We start from the raw sequence: 23,044 nt of genomic DNA, 5'->3' as shown, positions 1-23,044 counted from the left end.
ATATAGGAATATACAGTACATATGTATATGTAAGTATGTGTATTTATCTGTGAAGATTTACGGATAACTTCAACAAAATTATATACTATGTATGTACATATGCATACGTATGTAAGTATATACATATGTATGTATGTACGTACATACATATGCATACGTATGTACATATATATGTACATATGTACGTATGTACATATGCATGTATGCATATGTAGTATGTATGTAGAACGAATGCTAACTGTACATTCATATGTAAACATGTATTCTTATAAGACTAATAAGTGAGGGAGAGTATTTGCTGCTTCTATTACCGTTATCATGCACAAACAGTACATACATACTTATGTATGTATGTATGTACATACTTATGACATATGTATATGTACATATGTATACATATGTATGCATATGCATGTATTAAAATTCAAATATAAGATACATACATATGTATGTATGTACGTACATACGACGAAATGAGTCACATTGCAAATCAATGAAGGTAATTCAAAAAAAATTAAATACAATTAATATGCATTATAATAGAAAAAAGGTAAAATTTCCACAATAATTAATAATGGTATTTTCATACATACATACATATGTATGTACATATGTATACATATAAGTATATTAGAGGCCGGAAAATACTAAATTATTATTTATAGTACAGACATACTTACATATGTACATATGTATGTACATATGTATGTACATACAGTTAGTACCAAAAAAAGTGTATAACAAGTGTCTATTGTATATGTAAATACTTATGTATGTATGTATGTATGTATGTATGTATGTACATATGTATGTAATAGACACTTGTTATACACTTTTTTTGGTACTAACTGTATGTACATACATACATTCATATGTACATATGTAAGTATGTCTGTACTAATATATTTACATACTTATGTATGTACAGTGCGAAAATGGGCAAAATCGGACTACAGCCACGCTTATGTACTTCCCAATTAACATACATACATATGTACATACATACATAAGTAAGTATGTAATTTCAAATTCCAGTTGATTCTTTCACTTTCCAGTACACAAATCAAGAAGTAATTAATATAACGCGATAAAATTTTGCGCTAAGAGTTCCTTTAAGGTATGCCATCTTATGACCAAAAAGTGGCCAAATCCAACAAAGACTGTTTGAGCACCTACATACATACATACATACATATGTAGGTATCGAATATATGGACCGCAGTAACTATAGTTGACTTTTGATCGAAAATATTGGTCAATGTATGGGATATACAATTGAAATTCGGAGAGAATCCATTCCGGACAAAAGTAACTCCGTGTATCAAAAATGGGTTGAATCAGGTCAATACTTCCCTGAGCCCACATACTTATACATAAGTATGTATGTACCTAATATAAAGATTTTCAAATTTCCGGGTAACTTTATACTGCAAATATCGGTCAATATTTGAGTTATCTTAATGAAAATGAGAGGTCGTGTTTGACTCATAACAGTGTATCTTTGTGCCTAAAATGGATAAATTGGGCGAAAATTTTACCTAACATTTAGTACTTAGTGTGCTTTGTGTTTGATCTACGAGTACATATGTACATACATACATACATATGTACATAATTATGACTTGTAAACGTCGCGACGTTGAATTGAGAATATTTGTTGTTACTTCCGGTAAATATTGTTTGTCATTCTTCTGCAATAACATCCTTAACCCTGTCCTTCCGGCTGATTGTGCTTTTTCTAATTTGTATGTCCACGTGCTCCTATATCGTATATGATCGATGAGATTAAAAATAATAGGGTTGTTCTTCGTAAATTTGCTTAAAAAGTAAAATATTGAGTTAAAACATGTCAGTAACGATTTTCCAGTAATTGAATCCCTAATGATAAATAAATAAATAATATTGGGTTTTAACTTTGTAAATGGAAGGAAGAAAAATAAACCATAGGCCGCGCCGTGCATTGTATATACTTATGTATGTAAGTAGGTATTTTCAACGAAAAATATAGATGAACTATACGAGTATGGAAAAAGTATAAGGGAAATACCCAACATCGTGAATTGTAGTCAAATCATGATATTTAATGCCCTTGACAACGTGAAAAGTTCGAAAATAAAGGAAAAGCAAAACCTTTCAACCGTTTCAACTAAATGTACATATGTACATACATATGTACATAAGTAGGTACATTACCCTAAGGAAAATCCATTTAAAATTTCCAACTACTAAAAAATGGAAATGAGTATGAGAAGATCGTACATTCATTTTACAAATACATATGTACATATGTAAGTTTACATACTTATATGTGTGTATGTGCATAAATGTACATATGTATGTACATATTTACATACTTATATACAGTTGTATACAGTTGAATTCACATCAATTCGGGATATGTTTCAATGCAAAAAAAACTTGTACAGAGAGATGCTTTGACTTTGAAGTAATTAATCTCTTAAACTATTTGAGCTTTTGAGGGGGTATTCTGATCTAGAAATTAAAAAAAATCGATTTTTTTTTATATTTTCAAAATTTAACTCTTCAAGAATATGTGTACAAGAGGATTTTTTCAAAAGTCAAATTATTTTCGGAGATATAGGCATTTTTCTGACCCGGCAACCAAACTGGTTCGGCCGGAACCAATCGAACAAAAGACTTTACGCGAAACTTTAAACGCGTTTTTCTCAAAACTAACGATACCCAAGATTTCTCAGGTTCTACTGGACCGATTAACATGAAATTTTTATAGAGTCTTCTTTATAGGCTTGTCTATGGTTGGAACCAGCCCCATCCCCAAATTTTTATTTTTATTATTTTTAAAAAATTCGAAATAGTCAGAAAAAGTGATCCAAAAAGACTTTTTTTCAGGCAGTCGCCATTTTGTGAAAAAAAAATTTTTCCCACTTTTCCGTAGTTCCGGCCATTGCGACATTATTCTAGATTAATAATCTTTTTTTTTTTTGGTTTCAGATAAGTAGGAGGGTTAAAATCATGGGTAAGGTCACGTGGAAATTTTTAGAGACCCCCCACTTTGTCAGCTCATAATTTTTGAAATTTTTTACTTTTTTTAGTTTTTAATTTTTTTCTGTACTCTTCTAAAATTAACAAATAATTAAGTGTACACTTACGTTGGCAACTCGATGGAGAGAGATGAAATTCCGTCAAGTAGTTCAGGAACAATGGATGCCAGCGTTGGCACACTAACGATAACCCTTCTCGGTTCTTGTGCCGTGGAGCCCCAAATGCGTAATGATTTACTTTGCCAATGCATGATTAGTGCACAAAAGATGATCCATTTTTTCTTTGGTTGCTTTCTTCACAATTCCTCTTTTTCTCGAACAGAAAGCCTCATTCTGCCACCAAACTGTAATCAGTCATCATTCCAACAATGTTCCTACAGTCTCTTCTATCGTGTGCCAGTAACAACTTCGTGTATTTGCAGTTTTGCACCACGGTAGAGCGTTTCATCGCCTTTTGACCTTCCTTGCCATAACCTGTATAAGTATATCGTTAAATGGAAAATTTATGGGCTTACCAATGTCGGTCATGTTTGCGGATGACAGCAGTACACTACTCTTGGCAGTCTCATCCACTGACTCATTACCCAGTAGAAATTATGTCGCTATTGAATGGTTTGGAAACGTCCAGGAACGCTATGTAAATGCATGTAAGAGACTGCATATTCAGCATTAGCCAAACTTAGAAAAGAGAAGCTGCCTTTATTCCGGTATGTCCGATTTCGGTATCCCCGCAAAACGAATACCGTTCAATACCAAACGAGGTTTCAGACAAACCGACTCCCTATCGTTCGAGTTCCTCAATCTACTCTTAAAGAAAATAATTCGAGCAGCAGAATTAAATAGAGAATGTACCAAGCATGGTTTGTCCGGAAAGTAATAGCACTGACCCCCAATTATTGAATAACGTAATCACAGGTGATGAGTCATGGATTTTTGAGTACGGTTCCGAAACAAAGAGGCGAGTGGCCAACGCCGGCGTATTCTCACCCAAAAAAGGGAAAAATGAGCAAACCAAAAGTAAACACGATGCTCATTGTCTTTTTTTGACATTGTCCACCATGAATTTGTTCCTCCTGGACAAACGAACAACGCAAAGTTTTACGTGGAAGTTCTTAAGAGACTCAAACGAAAGGTCAATTGGGTCCGACAAGACGTTACATCTGATTAAAAGTGCTCTGCAGCCGCCCTACAGCCCAGATGTGGGCCCCCGGACTTTTTTGTTTCCTTGCCTGAAAAAACCGATGAATGGAAATTTTAAGAAGACAGAGGGGATCCAAGCAGCATGCACTTCGGCTCTCAAGGCTATTCTGGAGAATGCCTTCCGTGACGCCTTCAATGCTTGGAAATCGCGCTGGCAGCGGAGCCTATTTTGAAAGTTTTTAAAGAACTGTGACGATTGGTTCAATAAATTTGTTGACAGTCATAACTTCGAAGTCGTCGATAATTTGGTTTATCTTGGAACCAGCATAAACACCTACAACAACGTTAGCCTCGAAATCCAACGCAGAATAACTCTTTCCAACAGGTGCTACTTCGGACTGAGTAGGCAAATGAAAAGTCTCTTAACGAACAAAGACCAAATTGTACAAGTCACTCATCAACCCCGTCCTGCTGTATGGTGCAGAAAACATGGACGATGAAAACATCTGATGAGTCGAAGTTACAAGTTTTTGAGAGAAGGTTCTGAGGAAGATTTATGATCCTTTCCGCATTGGCAACGGCGAATACCGACGACATTGACTTAGTTGAGCGAATTAAGAGACAGACAACGGATACGCTGGCTAGGTCATGTCGTCCGAATGGATGAAAACACTCGGCTCTGAGAGTATCTCAACACAGTACCCGCCGTGGGAAGCAGAGTGGAGGTCTTACTCCGTTGGAAAGACTAGGTGGAAAATACACCTGAAATCTCTAATTGATGAAAAGGAAGAACGACTGGCGCGCTGTTGTAAACTCGGCTATAACCGCATAAGCGGGGTCTACGCCAATAAAGAAGGAAGAAGTGCGGCACATCATTTTTAGCCAGCACGCCTATACACAGCAAGAGGTGACAGGCAAAATGAAAGGTTTTATTAAGAGCATTCATGAGTACATTCACGCCGTCTCATGCTCTTCATGTGGGTTATAGTCACAAGGCCAAACTCTGTTGCATAACTGTATCTGCCTGTAGAGGTCCCAGTTTGTGTTTCTGGTTTTAATCCTAGCCCCATGTCTGATATCTGCTTCAGAACTAAAGGAGATGTAGATGTACATATGTATATATTTTCAGGGAATGACGGTGTGCTTAACACTCTCCATTTCTGTACAATTGCATCTTGTATAGAGCGTTACGTCTACGACGTTTCGTGAGGTGGGTCCGACGTAGGTATATTTCCAACCTTGATTAGCTATATCTAGACTACATTGTAAGATAAAATTCATACTGGAGCTTCCCCAAATCGCGTTATTAGCTTTAGTTTTCCTGAACTAAACCCACGTTGATCCGCCTTTCTCTGAGTTGAGAAGAAGCTTGTTGGAAGCTATCTTGCTTTTCTGGAGGTTCATTTGGTTTACACTCACTTCCTGGTCTTGGATTTTCAGAATGTTGAATGAATACCTCGTCCACCTACTGCAGGATAAGTGAAGTCGCCTTGATCTATTCTATGCCCAGATATTTCTCCACTTCACTTTCCTCCAGCGTGTTTTTGTTGCCGTCGGCGCTTCCAACACATCATGCCATCATACAGAATCACGCTTACAGAGTATCGTCTGCCGCCTTATTTATCTGGAAGATGTATCTTTGTAGTCTCGATGAGAGGGCGTCAAATATGTACATAGCTTCTTCTGCACAATTTTCCAAAGCTCCTATGACATCGCTGCTAGCGGCTAGAGAGGCTTGTTTAGTGAATTTATTAGCTATTCTCCGTCAATTTAATTGGTTTATACAGGATATAAATTATAACCCTACTAAAAATTGTAATTTATACAACTTAATTGTAATATTGTTTTTTCTGTTTTAATTAAATATGAAAGTAATTCATTAATCTTTCATTTCAGTACATTTTATGATATTTGTTTAAGTGCACAAAAATTATGAAAAAGAATTTGGACATTAAAAGTAGAAAATATTTATATATTTTTGAATGTAAATGAAGAGACATGCTATTTAAAGGCATACATTTGGTTTCAACTTTTTGCCGTCATGTTAAGTAATTCATTGTTCATTGATTGCTTTTCAGTTTGTCAGCACTAAAAATCACAAAAAGATAATACATTTTTATACGTTTTAATTTTTTACACGTGGAATGAATTTATCGTTTGTTTTAAAATTATCCATATATGTGCACTGCTGGATTATATATTCAAAATCATCACTTCGTTGTAAAGTTTTTGGGTTTCCAATGAGTATGAGGAGTGATTGTGCACGTGATAGGACAACATTGAGGCGCTAAATTAACGAGAATAAATATTTAGTAATAATATTAGTTAAGCCACTTCTTAAAGTAGCTTAAGTCGACATAAGCCAATCTCGGAATTTTAGCTTATGTACCATACATGCATGTACATATGTACATAGTTAACATTAGATTAGATCGACTCAAACTACTTGAACATATTGTCATAGAAATATTTTTAAATACTGTTGCATACCTGCGGATCGGCGGTAAAGCCTAAATTACAAAATGACTTAACAAATGAGGCAATTATTATAGGTTTCTCTCGGCCTTGAAATAGCTCAACTGTACCCACTTCAACACCCTGTATATTTTTCTCCTTTAAATTCCGCTTTATGTGTGTACATTGTAATTTGTATGGAGAGATTACTCCAATATCGCTCGGTTTTACCCTCAACTGTTGAATTGTCCGAACGACTGCATTGATTTCCAGTTGATTAAAGGAACTGCAAGACGTTGAACATTTGCCAAGTTTACCATAAACTGCCATAAAAATCACTGGCCAGTTTTTATTTTTCAAAATAGGAAAGTTTTGCGAACTTAACAAATTAGCTGAAAATAGAGAAAAGAAATAAAGTTAAAATATGAGAAATAATTGTGTAATATTCAAAGTCTTAAAAATAAATTTACAAAAACACTCGTATTTATTTTTCATGTCCAAAGAAAACTCGAAATTGGGCAGTTAAGAAATTTCCAGTAATTTAATGCAATATATTTAAAAATAAAAAAACAGGTAAAATAACTTCAGAAATCTAGTTTTTCTAAATTTATTATATGTAAAGTAATTAACTAAAACTATAAGAAATTTTCACCGGGTATCTCAATTCACCACACATTAATACAAGTAACTAATTATTCAATTAATTGAATTTTAGTAATTCAATTTTTAACTTCTCTCACATTAAATGACATAATTTAAGGGATTTCAGAAAAGTAAATCCATAGAGTGAAAAATTATCTAATTGTTCAAAATTGTCATGCAATTCTGTAGACATAATCAATACCAAATAAAAGGATTATGTATATTTAGTGATAAACGATGATCCATTTCAAGGTTCCCAACTTTTCAAAAGAAAAAACATAAAAACTCTAAATTTAATGGATTCTCCATTATTGTCATTAGAAAGAACATTCTTTGGCGTTTGTTATTTGAGGATTATTACGTTTCAGGTCATCCATCCTTTGAGTCCTATTTTCGATAACTTCTTTGAGCATTTCGACTGGTAACTGGCGGATGACACGTGTAATGTTTTCTGTAAGACATGCATTGAAGCGGGATTGTCTGCATAAACTTTAAACTTTACATATCCCCACAGGAAGAAGTCCGGCCAAAAACCTGAAATTATCTGCTAGCCGAAGTGTTAATAAATCCATTGATTGATGCGACGTGTGGGAAGTGGCACCGTCTTGTTGGAACCAAATGTCGCCGAGATTCCGAACGTCAATCTCAAGCATTAAATAGGCGGTTATCATGGGGCGATAATGGTCGTCATTGGCAGTTACGTTCTTACTGGCATCATTTTTTTAAGAAATATGGACCGATGATTCCACCGATTCACAAACACCACCAAACCGTTGAAATGACAGTTCTTGAATCTCCTCAGGTTGCTCTTTCTCCGAAATGCGACAAATTTTGCTTGTTTACACACCCATTGTCAAAAATGAATTAGCAATTAAATCATCGCTGAAAAAAATTTGGCTCGAAAATGTCGGATCTTTTAGGAATTGTTCAAGAGCCCTTAGAGTGACGCGTTGTCGCTTGGGAAGGTCGAACGGCTTCAGTTTTGCACAAGCTGCATTTTTTTCCGCTAGCAATTTAAGATCTCGACGTAAAATGCGCCAAATCGTTCCATACGTGAGTCCGAGTTGTTGCGAACGACGCCGAACGGTGTTCGTGTACACTTTCAGCTACGACTGCTATATTTTCTTCAATGCATGTTAGACTGTTCGATCGATTATTATTCATTATTGAGGGGGTATTCTTGTTGGATTTTGAAAAAATCGATTTTTTTTTGTATATCTTTAAAGTTTAGACTTTCAAAAATATGACCTTGGAAGGATTTTTCAAAATTCGACTTATTTTCGGAGATACAGCCAATTTTGTGACGTGGCGTCCGTGTTCACTAGAATTGTCTCCTAAACTTTAAACGCGTTTTTCTCAAAACTGACTTTTTCGGAACGATACCCACGATTTCTCAGGTTCTACCGGACCGATTTACTTGAAATTTTTATAGAGTCTTCTTTATAGGCTTGTCTATGGTTGGAACTAGCCCCATCCCCAAATTTTTATTTTTATTATTTAAAAAAAAAATCGAAATAGTCAGAAAAATTTATCCAAAAAACTTTCGCCATTTTGTGAAAAAATTTTTTTCCCACTTTGCCGTAGTTCCGGCCATTGCGACAGTATTCTAGATTAATAATCTTTTTTTTTTTGGTTTCAGCTAACTAGGAGGGTTGAAATCATGGGTATGGCCACGTGGAAATTTTTAGAGACCCCCCCCACTTCGTCAGCTCATAATTTTTGAAAATTTTTACTCTTTTTAGTTTTTAATTTTTTTCTGTATTCTTCTAAAATTAACAAATAACTAATAAAAAAATGGATGGTAAAAATATTAATTGCCTTTTTTTTACGACACTTTAAAAATTACCTGAAATTCATGCTTCTAGACCAGAATACCCCCTTGAATGCTAGGTCTCAAGATTGGTGATGGTGTTGCGTATAGTACGCTCAGTAGGCCAATTATGTTGACCGTAAGGTGAGCGAAACGCCAGAAACACATTTTTCAGTCTTTTCATGCCAAACAATACTAAATAAAAATAATATGAGATCTTGACACTACTCACGCGTGATCTGTCAAAAAAAGGCTATTGAAATAAGTACCTTGGATTACCCAAAGGTAGATTGCAACCGCATTTAGATTAAAGTTCAATCCTTAATTAAAAAAATCGGATTCTATTTTTCACAAATAGAATAAAAACTTTTTTTAAACCTTGATTGATTGCGCATTTGCACAACTGTACATACTTATCGTGTAATTTACATCTTGATTGCCACAATTAAATGAACTCACCTAAATTGACTTTTGCTAATAATTCATGATCATAATACAGATGATTATAGATATGCACAATTGCCGGATGTGAACGAAAGTTGCGTCTCAAACGTGTCTGTAAGGTATAATCGTAAGTACCATCCGTGTTGACTGCATAGCAATGACGTTTGAGCAAACGTTCCATTAGTGAATATTTGAGACCAAGTTCAGCGGCTACCGGTGACATGACAACCGGTCCTAGTTGTTTCGTATCTCCCGATAAGATTACACGACAAGATTTTGTATTAACACTTGTTATGGCAATTAATGCTTCCGTTTCCATAGTGGCTCCGGCCTCGTCAATAAAAACATGCGTAAATGGCCAATCGACAATGGTGCCGGTACGCAAACGACCCATGGTAATGAGTGTCACTACAATGATGTTGTAGGTTTGCAACACTTTCACAGATGGCGAGTTGTATCGACGTTTGCAAAAGTTCGAGTGGTCCAGAAGGATTCGGCTGATATTTTTCATACCTTTCTTACATAATGACTTTGAGAATACGCGTAATATATGGGTGGGCGGTTTTCTACGTCCCATAAAGTTAAAACCGCTGCGTTGTAATGATAATTTTCGAAGCAATGGATTATTTTCAAATAGTTCACATAATTTCAATGCGATTGTGTCACAAGCCGAATTTGTACTGGCAGTAATTAAAATATGGCATTTCGGTCGATTAATGTAAAGCTGTAAAATGGCTTCGACGATTGTGGTCGTTTTTCCTGTACCTACATGGAGAAACATATAAAAAATATGTGTCTATAGATATACATACATAGATGTTTGCATAAACATTGTTGTAAAATATGAGAGCGTTCCGATTAGTATTCATGGATTTTAGAAAAATAAAAGAAATTGTCGGAACCTGACACGATTCTAGTTTGTGGATGGAAAATTGCTCATTCAAAAAAAAGCGCTTGAAGCATCTATGGTACACTGTGATTCCTCCGCTACAACGGCGATAAAACTGTTACTAAACTCTACTATCCCGAATTTATGAACTGTCGAATCGAGAGATCCTTGGCAGTTGCTTAAATCAGTAAACTTCAGTAGTGTGTTGCGATTTTAACAATTGATAAAAATATCGAACAAAGAATTTGTCTCAATTTTTGTATTTCGAACCAAATTTTGTGTGCGGAATCGTTGCGAATATTGTAAAAGGCTTCATTTTTATTAAAAACACTAGCGTTCGAGTGATACAAAGCTTTCAATGACGGTCGAGAGATCGTTGAAGACATGACTCGTTCTGGACGACCTTCGACCTCTTCAACTGATGAAAATATTAAAAAAGAGAAGGCTTGAAAATCGTCAGGCAAGTACTAGAGTGATGATTCGTTCGAATGATTTTGGTGAATATTTTGGGTATGAAACGCGTTCTTGCTCGACTCGCCCCGATAATGCTGAGTTTTGTTCAAAAAGCGTACCGTAAACTCTCTTCTGACATGCTTGATTGTGCCAATCCCGATCCCACATTCATGAAGAGAAACGGTCGATAAGACATGTGTTTAAGATTTTGGCATGCAAACAAGTCAACAGTCATTGGAATGGAACCCGTTTTCAGTCGATCGAAGAGATAAAACAAAATTCGCCGAAGGAAATGAAAGTCATTCCAAAAAGTTCTTATGAAAGGTGTTTCAAGGACTGGAAAAATCGTTGGCATAAGTGTATTACATCTGACGGAAATTACTTTGAGGGCGACATAGTAAACATTAATTTTGTGTTTTATTTACAATTTCCGGATACTTTTTTGTTACAATGTATGTGTGGTATGCCATATACTATCTATAATTAATGTTTACCTGGTGGCCCAACGACTATGTATGGCGCATAAGGGTTCGCACCGCCGACAATCTGCTTTACAGCTTGTAATTGCTCGGGATTCTCAGAAATCTGCCTATTAATTATTTGTAATCTGTTGAAAAAATATAAAATAAATAGTTTCTTAAATAAATATATATGTATAGTATTTATATAATATAATGTATCCGTCTCTGCGATAAATGGGGTAATTATTGGGATATCTTGATAACGTGTTCCTTGGTATCCTGAGAAGATTGGCATTGCGGAATAATGGCAGTGTGCTACAATTATGCTACGAATTAAGTTACAAAATACTATCATGGTAGGGAGTGGCATCGGTCCATAAAAATTGTTTCGGAAGTAGGCGTGGTCCATCCCTTAATAGATTTTAAGTACCTCAGTGAAGAAAGCATATGTATGTGCAGATGAACTTTTACAAAAAAAAGTGTTTTCAAGAAAACGAGCAATTCAACTTTATATTTTTATTTAAATACTTATGACTAGAAAAAAAGCATTAATAATAATATTAATTAATATTAATTTTTCTTATCATCTAAGTATAAAGAAATATTTAAATAACTGTTTAACCACCATTGGAAATAAGTACATATATGTATGTAAATTTAAAGGTTATAATTACAACATTAATAATTATATTGATACTTATTCAAATATTTTACATTATTTTAGTACTTAATATGTTTTTTTTAGCTATTATAACTTTATTTAAACGATTTGGTAACGAATCCGCTAGTTCCTTTAAAATTGAAGGGCTCATTTGCTGCCATTCTGCAATCAAAGCATCTCTTAACTCTTCAATGCAGTCAAACTGATGTCCATTTTCATAAACCCTAGCGGAAAGGATTCGCCATATGTCCTCAATCGGGTTTAAATCACGACTTATGACGGGCCAATTCAATAGCGGTATATTACTAGAGCATAAAAATTATTTAGTGGCACGGGAAGTACGCATTGGTGCCATATGTTGCTGAAAAATCCACTCTTCTCCATAAAGGTTATTCGCAAATTGGATTAAATTATATTCCAGTAGTTGCTTGTAAACATCAGAATTTGTTTTTGTTGGAATAAAATAAATATGAGATTTCTTTGCATATCCGAAAACACTTCAAAAATTAGTGAGTCTCCACCATGAATGTGTCGAGTTTCTCGTGGATGCCTCAAATCACGCCAATACTTATTGCAACCATTAGGTCCATCTAAGTTGAATTTGAAATTCTACCCTCTAAAATCTATATTTTTCGGCAAATGCCAACCGAGCACTAAGGTGCCGTGGTAGTAGCTTCTGTTCTGGCTCTCGGAAGCTATATTTAATGTTTTTTTCACTAAAATTTGGTAAACACACTTCTTGGAATCATTTAGTTTTAAATGGCATATTTTGTTGTTACAATAAATTTACTTTTTAATAGCTAAGCGTTTAATTTGGCGCTTAACTCTGTCATCAATGTGGCTTGGCCTGCCACTTCCCCTCGTTTGACCGTAGTAGTCCGGGTTTTTTAAGAAAATTGTTATACTATTCCTGCGTCTAGATACTCCAGGAAACAGTTCTATGACACATATGTATATTTTCTTCACTGAGCTATATCTCACAAACTGCTAAAACTATATATAGTATAGTTTATCAATCTGTTCAAAACATTTTCTTCTTTTTAATATTTCATCATATGGTGTGAAAATGGACGAAATTGTATACAAGGTGCGTTTCAAAGTAAACAGGACTTTTTGAATCTAACGCCCCCTGGGGGCGCCATTTATATGTAGACTGGGGCGATAGAATCTGCTATCTTTATTGATTGTCCAGTTTTATGACATGTCATCAATTGGAAGTGAAGTTATTGCATTTTAAGTGTCAGTATGTTTGCCTTATCGGTGCGAAAATGAGCTTCGAACAAAGAGTCAATATTAAATTTTGTTTTAAAATTGGTAAAACTTTTACCGAAATGTTTCAATTGATGAAACAAGTTTATGACGATGATTGCCTACCCCGTAGCAGAGTGATCACCGGAAATTCCATCGAAACTGTGCGTGAATTCATCAAAAATCAGCCGAAATCAACGTTGAAATTCATAGAAATGAATTGAACATTTCCAAAACATCGATTTATCGCATTTTGACCGAACATTTGGGTTTACGGAAGGTGTGTGCACGGTTTGTTCCGCACAAATTGACTGACGACCAAAAACGCCGTCTCAACGATCGACGCTTGTGACCGATTATTTGACCAAAAATCACATTTTAACCATTAACTACTCCCCGTATTCACCTGATATGACACCGTGCGACTTTTTCCTTTTCGGAAAAATTCATTTGCCCATGAAAAGAAAGCGTTATGAAGACGTAGAGGCCATTCAAAACGCTTGCACCGGCATACTGGCGGCCATACCAGTTAACGAGCTAAAACACTCGTTCAACAGCTTTTGAACCGTGCAAAAAGCTGTATTGCTGCAGGAGACTATTTTGAATAAAATAAATTGATTTTTTTTAAGTCTTGTTTACTTTGGAAACCACCTTGTAATAACCACGTTCGCCACATATTAACGTTATAGGAGGGGTGCATGTGCGACGGTATAAAAAATGAACAATGAAGGTGGTTTGAGGTGAAATCCCACTACCCGGCCAATTTGGACCAAATGTGGTGAATTACAATATCCCGACATCTTTTACAAGATCATTTATATTATGAAATCGGGTGAAAGCGGACAATCACTCCTGCTTTCCATATAACACTATTTAACAATCCATCTGATTCTTTCACTATACAATAAATGAGCATAATATGTATAAATCAAGCACCAATCAATAAAACTTTGTAAATAATGTGGATTTAAAATCTATATTTTTCTTTTTCCGAAAATGGATGAAATCGGTTTTTGTATACCATCCTATTATACCTATTTTTCAAAACCTAAAACCTACGCCATTAAGTGAATAAAATGTTCGGTTACGACTTATCTTAGTCCTCCCTTACTTGTTTTTATACATTAAAAAAAAAATCTAAATAAAATATTAACACTTACTTAACATCCTTGGCGAACTCTTTTTTGTAGGGATTTCTATTGGGAAAAAGATAGGCACGACGTACTTCATTTAACAATTCTAATGCACGATGCTGATAACGAACATGAACACGATTTGAGCGAAATATAATATCATATTTTTTAGTAATATCAAATCGCGGATTAGAACATTCCACCTTAGCGGTTTGTCCCTCCAGTTTATCGAGTATACCGACTTCACGAAAAACTTCGACACCGCTGCCGAGTGACTCGTGTGGATGTTGTAACAGTAGATCAACGGGATAATTAAGATCATGTTGTGACAGTGCACGACTCATAAGAGGCACAAAGACCACCTCATCCATTATAGGGTTAAGAATTTCATCAATATTAACATGTGATGGTACGTTTATCTACAAAATTATAGCAATTTGTGTGAATAAACTAATAAATAAAGGTGTATATATGTACATATTATAGTACTTACATTAAATTTTAAAAGCCTTGTATCAGTATCATTACTTACTACCACATTTTCGAGATATACACTACAATACGGTAGCATAGTGTGAAGATCCTCTATTTGTATGAGCATTCCGAATATCTTACCAATGTTGTTTACCGTTAATTTTGTTGTGCTTAAATATTCTCTGAAAAATTATATTTTTAAATTAAATTGACATCAATTTGAAAAATTTATTTTAATTAAATTGAATTAGACCAGGGTAGATAACTTTTGAAAACAAAAAAAATTATAATGGTATGAATCCCTTCGAAAATGAAAGATAAAATAAGACATTAAAGAAAAGATTTTTTTTGTACAAAATATAAATAAAAATTCCAAAACTTGGTTATTTGAAATTTTAACATATTTTGAGGTTATGTGAAAAATGTCTATATACAAAAGTCGGAACTTTTTTCATGACCTACAATATTTCCAAGCCCCTCCCTTTCTTTTTCCCGACCCCAGATCGCCCGTAGAATATTGTTCCCATAATCCTTGTTATTTTATTTTTCGTTCCGATGAGCTTCAATATACTATGCATTTTTTTATCTTCTTCTTCTGCACTAGTCTAAATTCTTTTTTTGTATTTCTTTATAACTGTTCGTTCTCGTTAGCTATTGTAAACGTTATTTTCACTGATTATTACGTAACGTAGCGATTTTGCTATAACCGTGCAAGCGGTGTCTACGCCAATAAAGAAGAAGAACGATTTTGTTTTAAACTAATAGGAACTTGCAAATGTAGTGCACTTTAAAATATGCCCAATATGTACATATGTATGTTTTCCTTTTAAAATACTTCTCACACTCACTCTATCACTTTGTCACCTTTGGCCAGAAATTCATTTTCAAATTGATTCCCTTGAGCTACCTTCATTTCGTTTGTTGGATAATAATAATCCAGGCCTTCGACTATTGTGAAAGTTCTATAAAAAAAAAAAAATATTAGTTTCAAAGAGTATAAAATCAAGTTATACCTTTATATATTTTATTACCCGAAAAACGGTTGCTCAAAAATACGATAATCCGGAAGGTCAGGACGAGGCTTTTGTGGTGTCGGCCCTGGTGGCTTTTCGACATCTTCTGTAATATTAAGTTCATTCTTGAACTTAGAGCATATATCTGCATAAGTCTTGCCAGTGCTAATTGTTAAGGGTTTCTCCACAATCTGAGGAATGCCCTGTAAAAAATGAAGTATATGTATTTGATATGGATGGGCATATGATTGGTATGGTATATTGATGCAATTGGTTAATGTTTTGTCTTCGTTCCCACGTACGGTATGTCCTTTCGATTGTCTCTGTATTACATACTATAGATAACTTCGATCGTTCACTTTTTAAATATAAGTCGGTTAAAATATTTCCTTAAATTCCATAAGTTCATACCTTTACCCTGGCGAGCTATTACAAATTCCATCATTCAAAAGTAATATCAGTTTGTATACCGACATACTGGTTTCAAAAGTTTTTCATAATTACAATTTTGACGATTATTTATATTATTTTTGTAATGAAATACTGTTCTTCTTGCACCGAAGTTGTAATATCGTTCAGAAATAAAAAAGTTTTTCTTACAAGAACTTGATTTTAATCGTTTAGTTTATATGATAACTATATGCTATAGAGGTCCCATAGCGGCGGTTTTTTGTGAGAGAAATTCCAGATCGATATGAAATCGATATAAAACTGAGGGATTTGCTTGAGTTAAGGAACATATTCTCTATAATATTATCTTATCAAAATATCCTAAACAAACAAAAATCAAAGCATGATTGAGTTTGAGTAAACAAAAAACTTCAAAACATCCTTATCTTTGAATTCATATGTATGGTAGAATGTCTTAACAGATTACTTTATAACAAAGGAAATACATCTCAGCTAATAATATATTATATGTAAAGAAACCCATAAAAACAATATACATATAAGTATGTATATACATACATACATATATAAACAAACAATCAACTAGTAATATGTAAACACACTGGTTAGAAAAAAGGAGTAAAAGCCATCTAACAAGTTTAAGAGTATTAATCGGTGCAGCTCAAAAATATAAGTATATTTTGACTAATTTTTACTTTAAGCAAAAGTTAACTTTCACGTACATATATACATACATACATACAGACGGAGATGGCGAAATACATATATACCAGAGAGCTGCAACGAATATGATAACATCAGAACAAACAGTCGTGCCAAAAACACAATCAAATCAATTCAGTTCAGCACAGACAACATTGTTAATCAATTCGTGTAGCCGCCAGCGTCAACTGACCTGATGCAACACGAACAATCTGTTCTTCGGCAATCACGATCGTGTAAACGTATGACTGGCTTCGGTTGCAATCGTATCATGTCAGTTCATAGCGTTGCGACGATTGTTTGAATTGAAGTGAAACTTTGGGTAAACTATAAGTAAATCTTCGAGTAAATCTATGGGTAAATCTATGAGTACAGAATACAACAACAATTTTCTGCTGGACTGATTTGAATCATGTGTGGCAAAAAATGTATCAGCTTTGAAAATGTGCGCATGTTAGAGCCTTATTACACGAGGCAACTTTTGTTGCGGCAACTCTTGGTTTATAGGCGAGGGGGCGACGAGGAGAGGAGAATCGCGCCGAGTTTCCAGTGTTCAGCAACTCGCTTTGTGTTCTTATTCGTAACAGTTCGCTGCGACGTTTTTCGGCATTCGTGTTCTTTCTTTCGTAGTACATAGTTGCATTTGCGTATCTTTTTTTGAAATTAATATTTTGAATATATTTAAAAAATTTAATTTCATCTTTTGGTAAGTAATTTGCAAATATATATACAAATATACATAATATAATATAAATATTTTAGAAAATGGAGTATGACGAAAAAATCGAATTAGTTTAAGATATTGTGAAATGTATGGAGGAAGCCATACAAATTGATTCAGACGATAGTAAAAAGAGTGATATATCTTTGTTTTAATAAATAAAATGTATTTCTTAATTGACAAGCTGATTAATATATGTGATAGAGTGGCCCAAATACCTAAAAGGAAAAAGAAACGACAATGGGTTAAAGTAAAGAGTAGACAATGGGTTAAAGTAAAGTGAAAGAGAATGAGAAAAAAACTCGAACAGAGTTGCGCAACACAAGTTGCTCGTGTTAAGGTAATGGGCGACAGGAAAAGAGAATCGCCCGAGAATTAGCTAAAGTTGCCTCATGTAATCGCAGACTTACAAATTTTCGAAGCCTAAACAATGGAAATCGCATCGAATACGTACATAAATACAGCTGTGTTCAAAAAAATAGGAGTGCCCCTGAGAAAAATACTTAACCCAAAAAATTTATCATGTCAGACCGTGAACGTCAAGCACTTTTCATGAAATACTTCTAACGGTATTCCGCGAGTAAAACACAAAGCATAAACTTCAGCTGTTTACATTATTTCCAATGTTATGAGTTCGAATCTGTGTCGGTCACTGAATTGCGCTGTTACCAAGTGGTATAATACATTTTTATTTAAACAAAATCTGTAAAAAAATTAAAAGTAAGTACAAAAAAATAAAAAGGATGGGATTTTTTAAAGAATAAGTCATTTATTTTAATTAATGGGTAGAGGAAAACATCGCAGCGACAAAAAGCGTGAAATCATTAAAAATCTTATAAAAAAAACGGGAAAACTTATAAAGAAACTAAAAAAAAAATACTCGGGTGCTTTATCAAATGATATCAAATTCCCTGTCCTACAAAAATAAAGCCGAAACACGTGGACGAAAACGCAAAACTACTAAAGTAATCGATCGACGCATACTCCAGTCGTCTAAAACAGATCCCAAAGCGGCGTCTAGAGAAATAAAAAAGCGTCTAGATCTTGATGTTACTGACGTAACAGCTCGTAGACGTTTTTTAGAATATAATTTATTTGCGCGGAATCCGCGAAAAGTTCCATTGTTGACAAAGAAACATAATTAGAGCACGGCTCCAATTCGCCAAGGAACATGGCAACTGGCAACCGGAGAAATGGAGAAATATTTTGTGGACAGAGGAGTATATGGTAGTTTTATTTGGTGGCACAGGATCTAGGCAGTATATCCGTCGTCCACCAAATACGGAATATAATCCGCAATACACTCTTAAGACCGTCAAACGTGGTAGTGCATGGTGGGAAAGTTTCTAGTACAACGGCGTGGCACCAATCCATCTGATAAAAGAAACCATAGATCAATACGTGATTGTGGATATATTGAAAAAAGTTATGCTGCCATTCACGGAATGGAATATGCCATTAAAGTGGTTGTTTTAGCAAGATAACGACCCGAAACATGCAAGTAAATCTGCAAAGGAATAGCTTCGGGTCAATAAAGTTGAGGTTATGTCGTGGTCTGCTCAGTCGCCTGACCTTAATTCCATAGAAAACTTATGGGCAGATAATAAAAAACAGGTGATGCTGCCGTAGATTATCAAATACAAGCGAATTATGGAGCACAGTCCACGAGATATGGCAGCAAATCCCGCTGAAAAGGTGTCGTGACCTGATCGATATCATGTCCCGCAGATGTGCTGTAGTAATAAAAAATGGCGGTTACTCGACTAAATATTAACTAATCTAACTTATATACTTGTCATAATTTCCAATTTTTTAATTTATTATTAGTTTTATTGAATTTTGTGATGCACTCCTATTTTTATGAACACCAAATTATTGAGGTTTTTAATTAAATTATTTATTTTTTTTTCATTTACTGTGTATTATTAAAATTTTAAAAGTGCATAAAAAGACTGCATAAAATGAACAATTCGCGGATAAAAAATAAATTAATAAAATTCTTGTTTTTGTTGAAAAACATAACTTTGTATTTGATGTTGTGATGCACTCCTATTATTTTGAACACAACTGTACATATATACATACATTTGTTGTATGTATGCACTCGATGGAATTTCCATTATACATATAACATATGTACATATATACATACATACATGTGTATACAAACATATGTATTTGAAATAGAACAGAAGTGCACTAGAGTAAATCAGTGTTTAGGGGATGATATACACACCGAACGCTGTCGATCATTTTAATCATTGAAGCATGAGTTTGCATCACTTCGGGTATTTTTTGCTGATACGAACGTTCATAAACAAATCAGGTATAGGCTGAGCCGCTAATGATACAAAGTTGTTCTCTATCGCTGATTTGAAGACAAACAGTTCGCTTCGTGTACATGAACTGAACTGACAGAATCAGACAGAGTACGGATCCGTACTTAAGTACTATAAACAAAAATTTATTACTCGTTGCTGTTCTCTGATATACATACATATGTATACATATGTATATGTATAATATATTGTATAGGGTGATAAGTTGAATCGATTTTGCCATGTCCGTACGTGTTCATATATGTACATACATATGTACGTAACCTAGTTCCTCAGTTTTTGAGATATCACGTTATTTTCTCTCAAAGAAGCTCTTCATTTGTCGGAGCCGTCAATATCGAACCTCTATAATATTATTATTATTATCCAAGGCATCGCTACAATTTTCGAATAAATTGTTCAGATGGGACCACTATTGTACAGCTGCCATACAAACTGACCGATCTAATAAATCAATAGTCGTGTATGCAATTTTTTTTTGTTTGTAAAGGGTATCTATTATAGCTTCGTTGCAAACGTTTTTGTTGTTTTTGTTTTAACAAACACGAAGTAATTTTATCTTTAAGCTTGAATGATAAAAACACAAATATTTAAAGAAAAAGTTGACGTTGTTTATATGAATTGCTATTGCTCATTTTTTTCGGCCATTTTAATACTTCCGCAACATGTTTCAATAAGGTACATATATTGTTTTTCTACACTTAACGGTTGTTAGTAGTGTCTAAAACTGATTTTAGTACCTGTCAAAATTTTATCGGACCAAAATTACGCCCATTTACTATATAACGGTATTTTTAAAACCATTAGATTGTTTGACTTTACACAAGTTGACTCACTAAAATTATTACATTGAAGCTTAAATCATATGATATTTCTAATAAGAGTCAACTTTATTTTAAAAATCGATTCATACCGCCATTAATCGTATTAGACTCCCTATTCGATTTTGATATACATACATATGTACATACATTGTACATAGATTACCATTACTTTGGCAGACTTTATACCGTAGATATCGCTTAGTGAAAGAGACTTCAATAAAATTAAATTAATAGAGGGCATATGTACATACATATGTAATGGGTTGTCAAAAAAGTCTTGCGGTATTTTTAATGAATTTTTTTTGAAATTGAAATGAATTTTTGATGACTCATGCCCAGCTCTTGACCGATGCTACGGCTGCTACTATGCCGGTCTCTTTGGACCAATTCAGCGGGTTTATCGCAATTTTCGACGACAGGCCTTCCGGAGCGTGGCGCATCTTCGACCACCTCTACACCAGAACAAAAACGTTGAAACCATCGTTGTGCGGTGGAAATGGAAACTGTATCGGGTCCATAAACTGCGCAAATTTTATTGGCGGCTTCAGATGCATTTTTGCCTTTATTGTAGTAGTACTGTAAAATATGCCGTATATTCTCTTTATTTTGCTCCATGTTTGCGACGCTATAACTCACGAACGACTTCAAAGAAACGACAATCAATCAAACACGTGTTATCCCGTTCCAAAAAGGTATAGTATGACCCGATGCGACGAATAAAACTAGAACTACGCGCTTTCAGTGCCAACTAGCGAAAATACCGCAAGACTTTTTTGACAACCTATTATGTATGTATGTAAGTACGGTGCCCAAAATATGATCGATATTACACGCCTCTAGTTTGTACAAACCCCGTGAGAATACATAAGTATATACATATGTACGTACAAGTGGCTGCATCCCACTTACATGTAAATATGTATGTATGTATGTATACCTTTTCCTTACATCGTATCATATTACTTATGTATATACATATATACATACACATGTGTTATATGTAAATAGACTAGAAGCACGCTTATAAATACATACATACATACATACATATATTATGAATCGTAAGCACAGAAATAGCGTAACAACTTCAGATAAAAATGATGAATGACATAGAAACTATGTACATATGTACATACATATGCTTATGCTTATGTAATAGTATGTACATAAGCTTGGATTTGTAAATATTTATTGTGATATGTACATAAGTATGTGGACCGTGATCCTTTTGAAGATTGATCTATCGAAATAAATCTAGTTTTTGAAAGAAATATGTTAAAAAATAGGTTTGATTTATAATTTTTTGTCCCGTTCTTTAACAAAACTTCGAAAATTCGAAGACAAGTGGCTTTGAAGACAAAATTCAAAGAAAGCATTGGAGCAAAAAATGTTAGGAACCATCGTAAGGAATTCACCAGAACTTTAGGTAAAATTTTCAAAATTAGTTAATTAAATAAGTATAGCACTTTATGGAAATATTCTTTTCAAAACCACCATGTTATGGGCGTGACAATGGCCCACTTGCGTCCATTCCCAATTGAACGCCAAACGAATACATACATATGTATGTACATACTTCTACAAGTTTCATTAAGTTTACCACAATTTCCATGCAAGTGTTTTGTTGCACGGACCGACAGGCAGTTCGATATCTATTATTCGGAATGAATTCCAGTCAGTCATAAACACAGACACACATTTGTATTTAGAATATTTTAACATTATTTAAAAAATTACCTTTTTTGTTTTCTTATCTCTTTTGCTCATTTTTATATCCTTTTTAGGTAAACTTCGTTGCACCAATATTTTTTATTTATAACTATTTAATTTTTAATGTAACTGCATACAAATGTATGTATGTATATACACTTTTATAACAAAACTTTAGATATAAGCAATCAGAGTAAACGTACAAGTCAACGATCGGCGCAAAACTAAAGCTCCGGTTTCAAAGAATTGTAAAATATTCAATTTAAATGTCTAGAAGACAAGCTCCTTTTCGCATTAAACATCTGTAAGTACAGTGAAGCGTGGTTTAACCGTCTAATAAACCTTATGAATATGTATGTATATTTTTTGGGTATCTGTATTCGTGTAGAAAGACTGTCATCATTAAAGTTATTCCTCTTTTTAGTAATTAACCGTTATATGAGATTTCAAATATGTTTTTTCCAGAATTCATCCACTGACTTGAAATGGGCA

At 34.2% G+C, this 23,044-nt stretch overlaps 1 protein-coding gene across 1 annotated transcript; it reads right to left on the bottom strand.

The window, feature by feature from the left end:
• Positions 1 to 5,996: 5,996 nt before the first annotated feature.
• Positions 5,997 to 22,771, bottom strand: LOC126756235 (putative helicase MOV-10). Its single transcript, XM_050469162.1, has 9 exons — positions 22,580 to 22,771; positions 15,864 to 16,048; positions 15,681 to 15,794; positions 14,852 to 15,014; positions 14,386 to 14,777; positions 11,350 to 11,462; positions 9,529 to 10,278; positions 6,654 to 7,009; positions 5,997 to 6,450 (listed from the first exon to the last, which is right to left on the bottom strand). Exons 1-9 carry the CDS (start codon positions 22,607 to 22,609, stop codon positions 6,289 to 6,291), a joined length of 2,265 nt encoding a protein of 754 aa, XP_050325119.1. The 5' UTR covers positions 22,610 to 22,771; the 3' UTR covers positions 5,997 to 6,288.
• Between the last annotated feature and the right edge of the window lie 273 nt (positions 22,772 to 23,044).

This window comes from Bactrocera neohumeralis, chromosome 4 (assembly GCF_024586455.1).
Source record: "Bactrocera neohumeralis isolate Rockhampton chromosome 4, APGP_CSIRO_Bneo_wtdbg2-racon-allhic-juicebox.fasta_v2, whole genome shotgun sequence".
Taxonomy (NCBI): Eukaryota; Metazoa; Arthropoda; class Insecta; order Diptera; family Tephritidae; genus Bactrocera; species Bactrocera neohumeralis.
The sequence above is the reverse complement of the archived record's forward strand: the minus strand, read 5'-3'. Positions and strand labels throughout refer to the sequence as shown.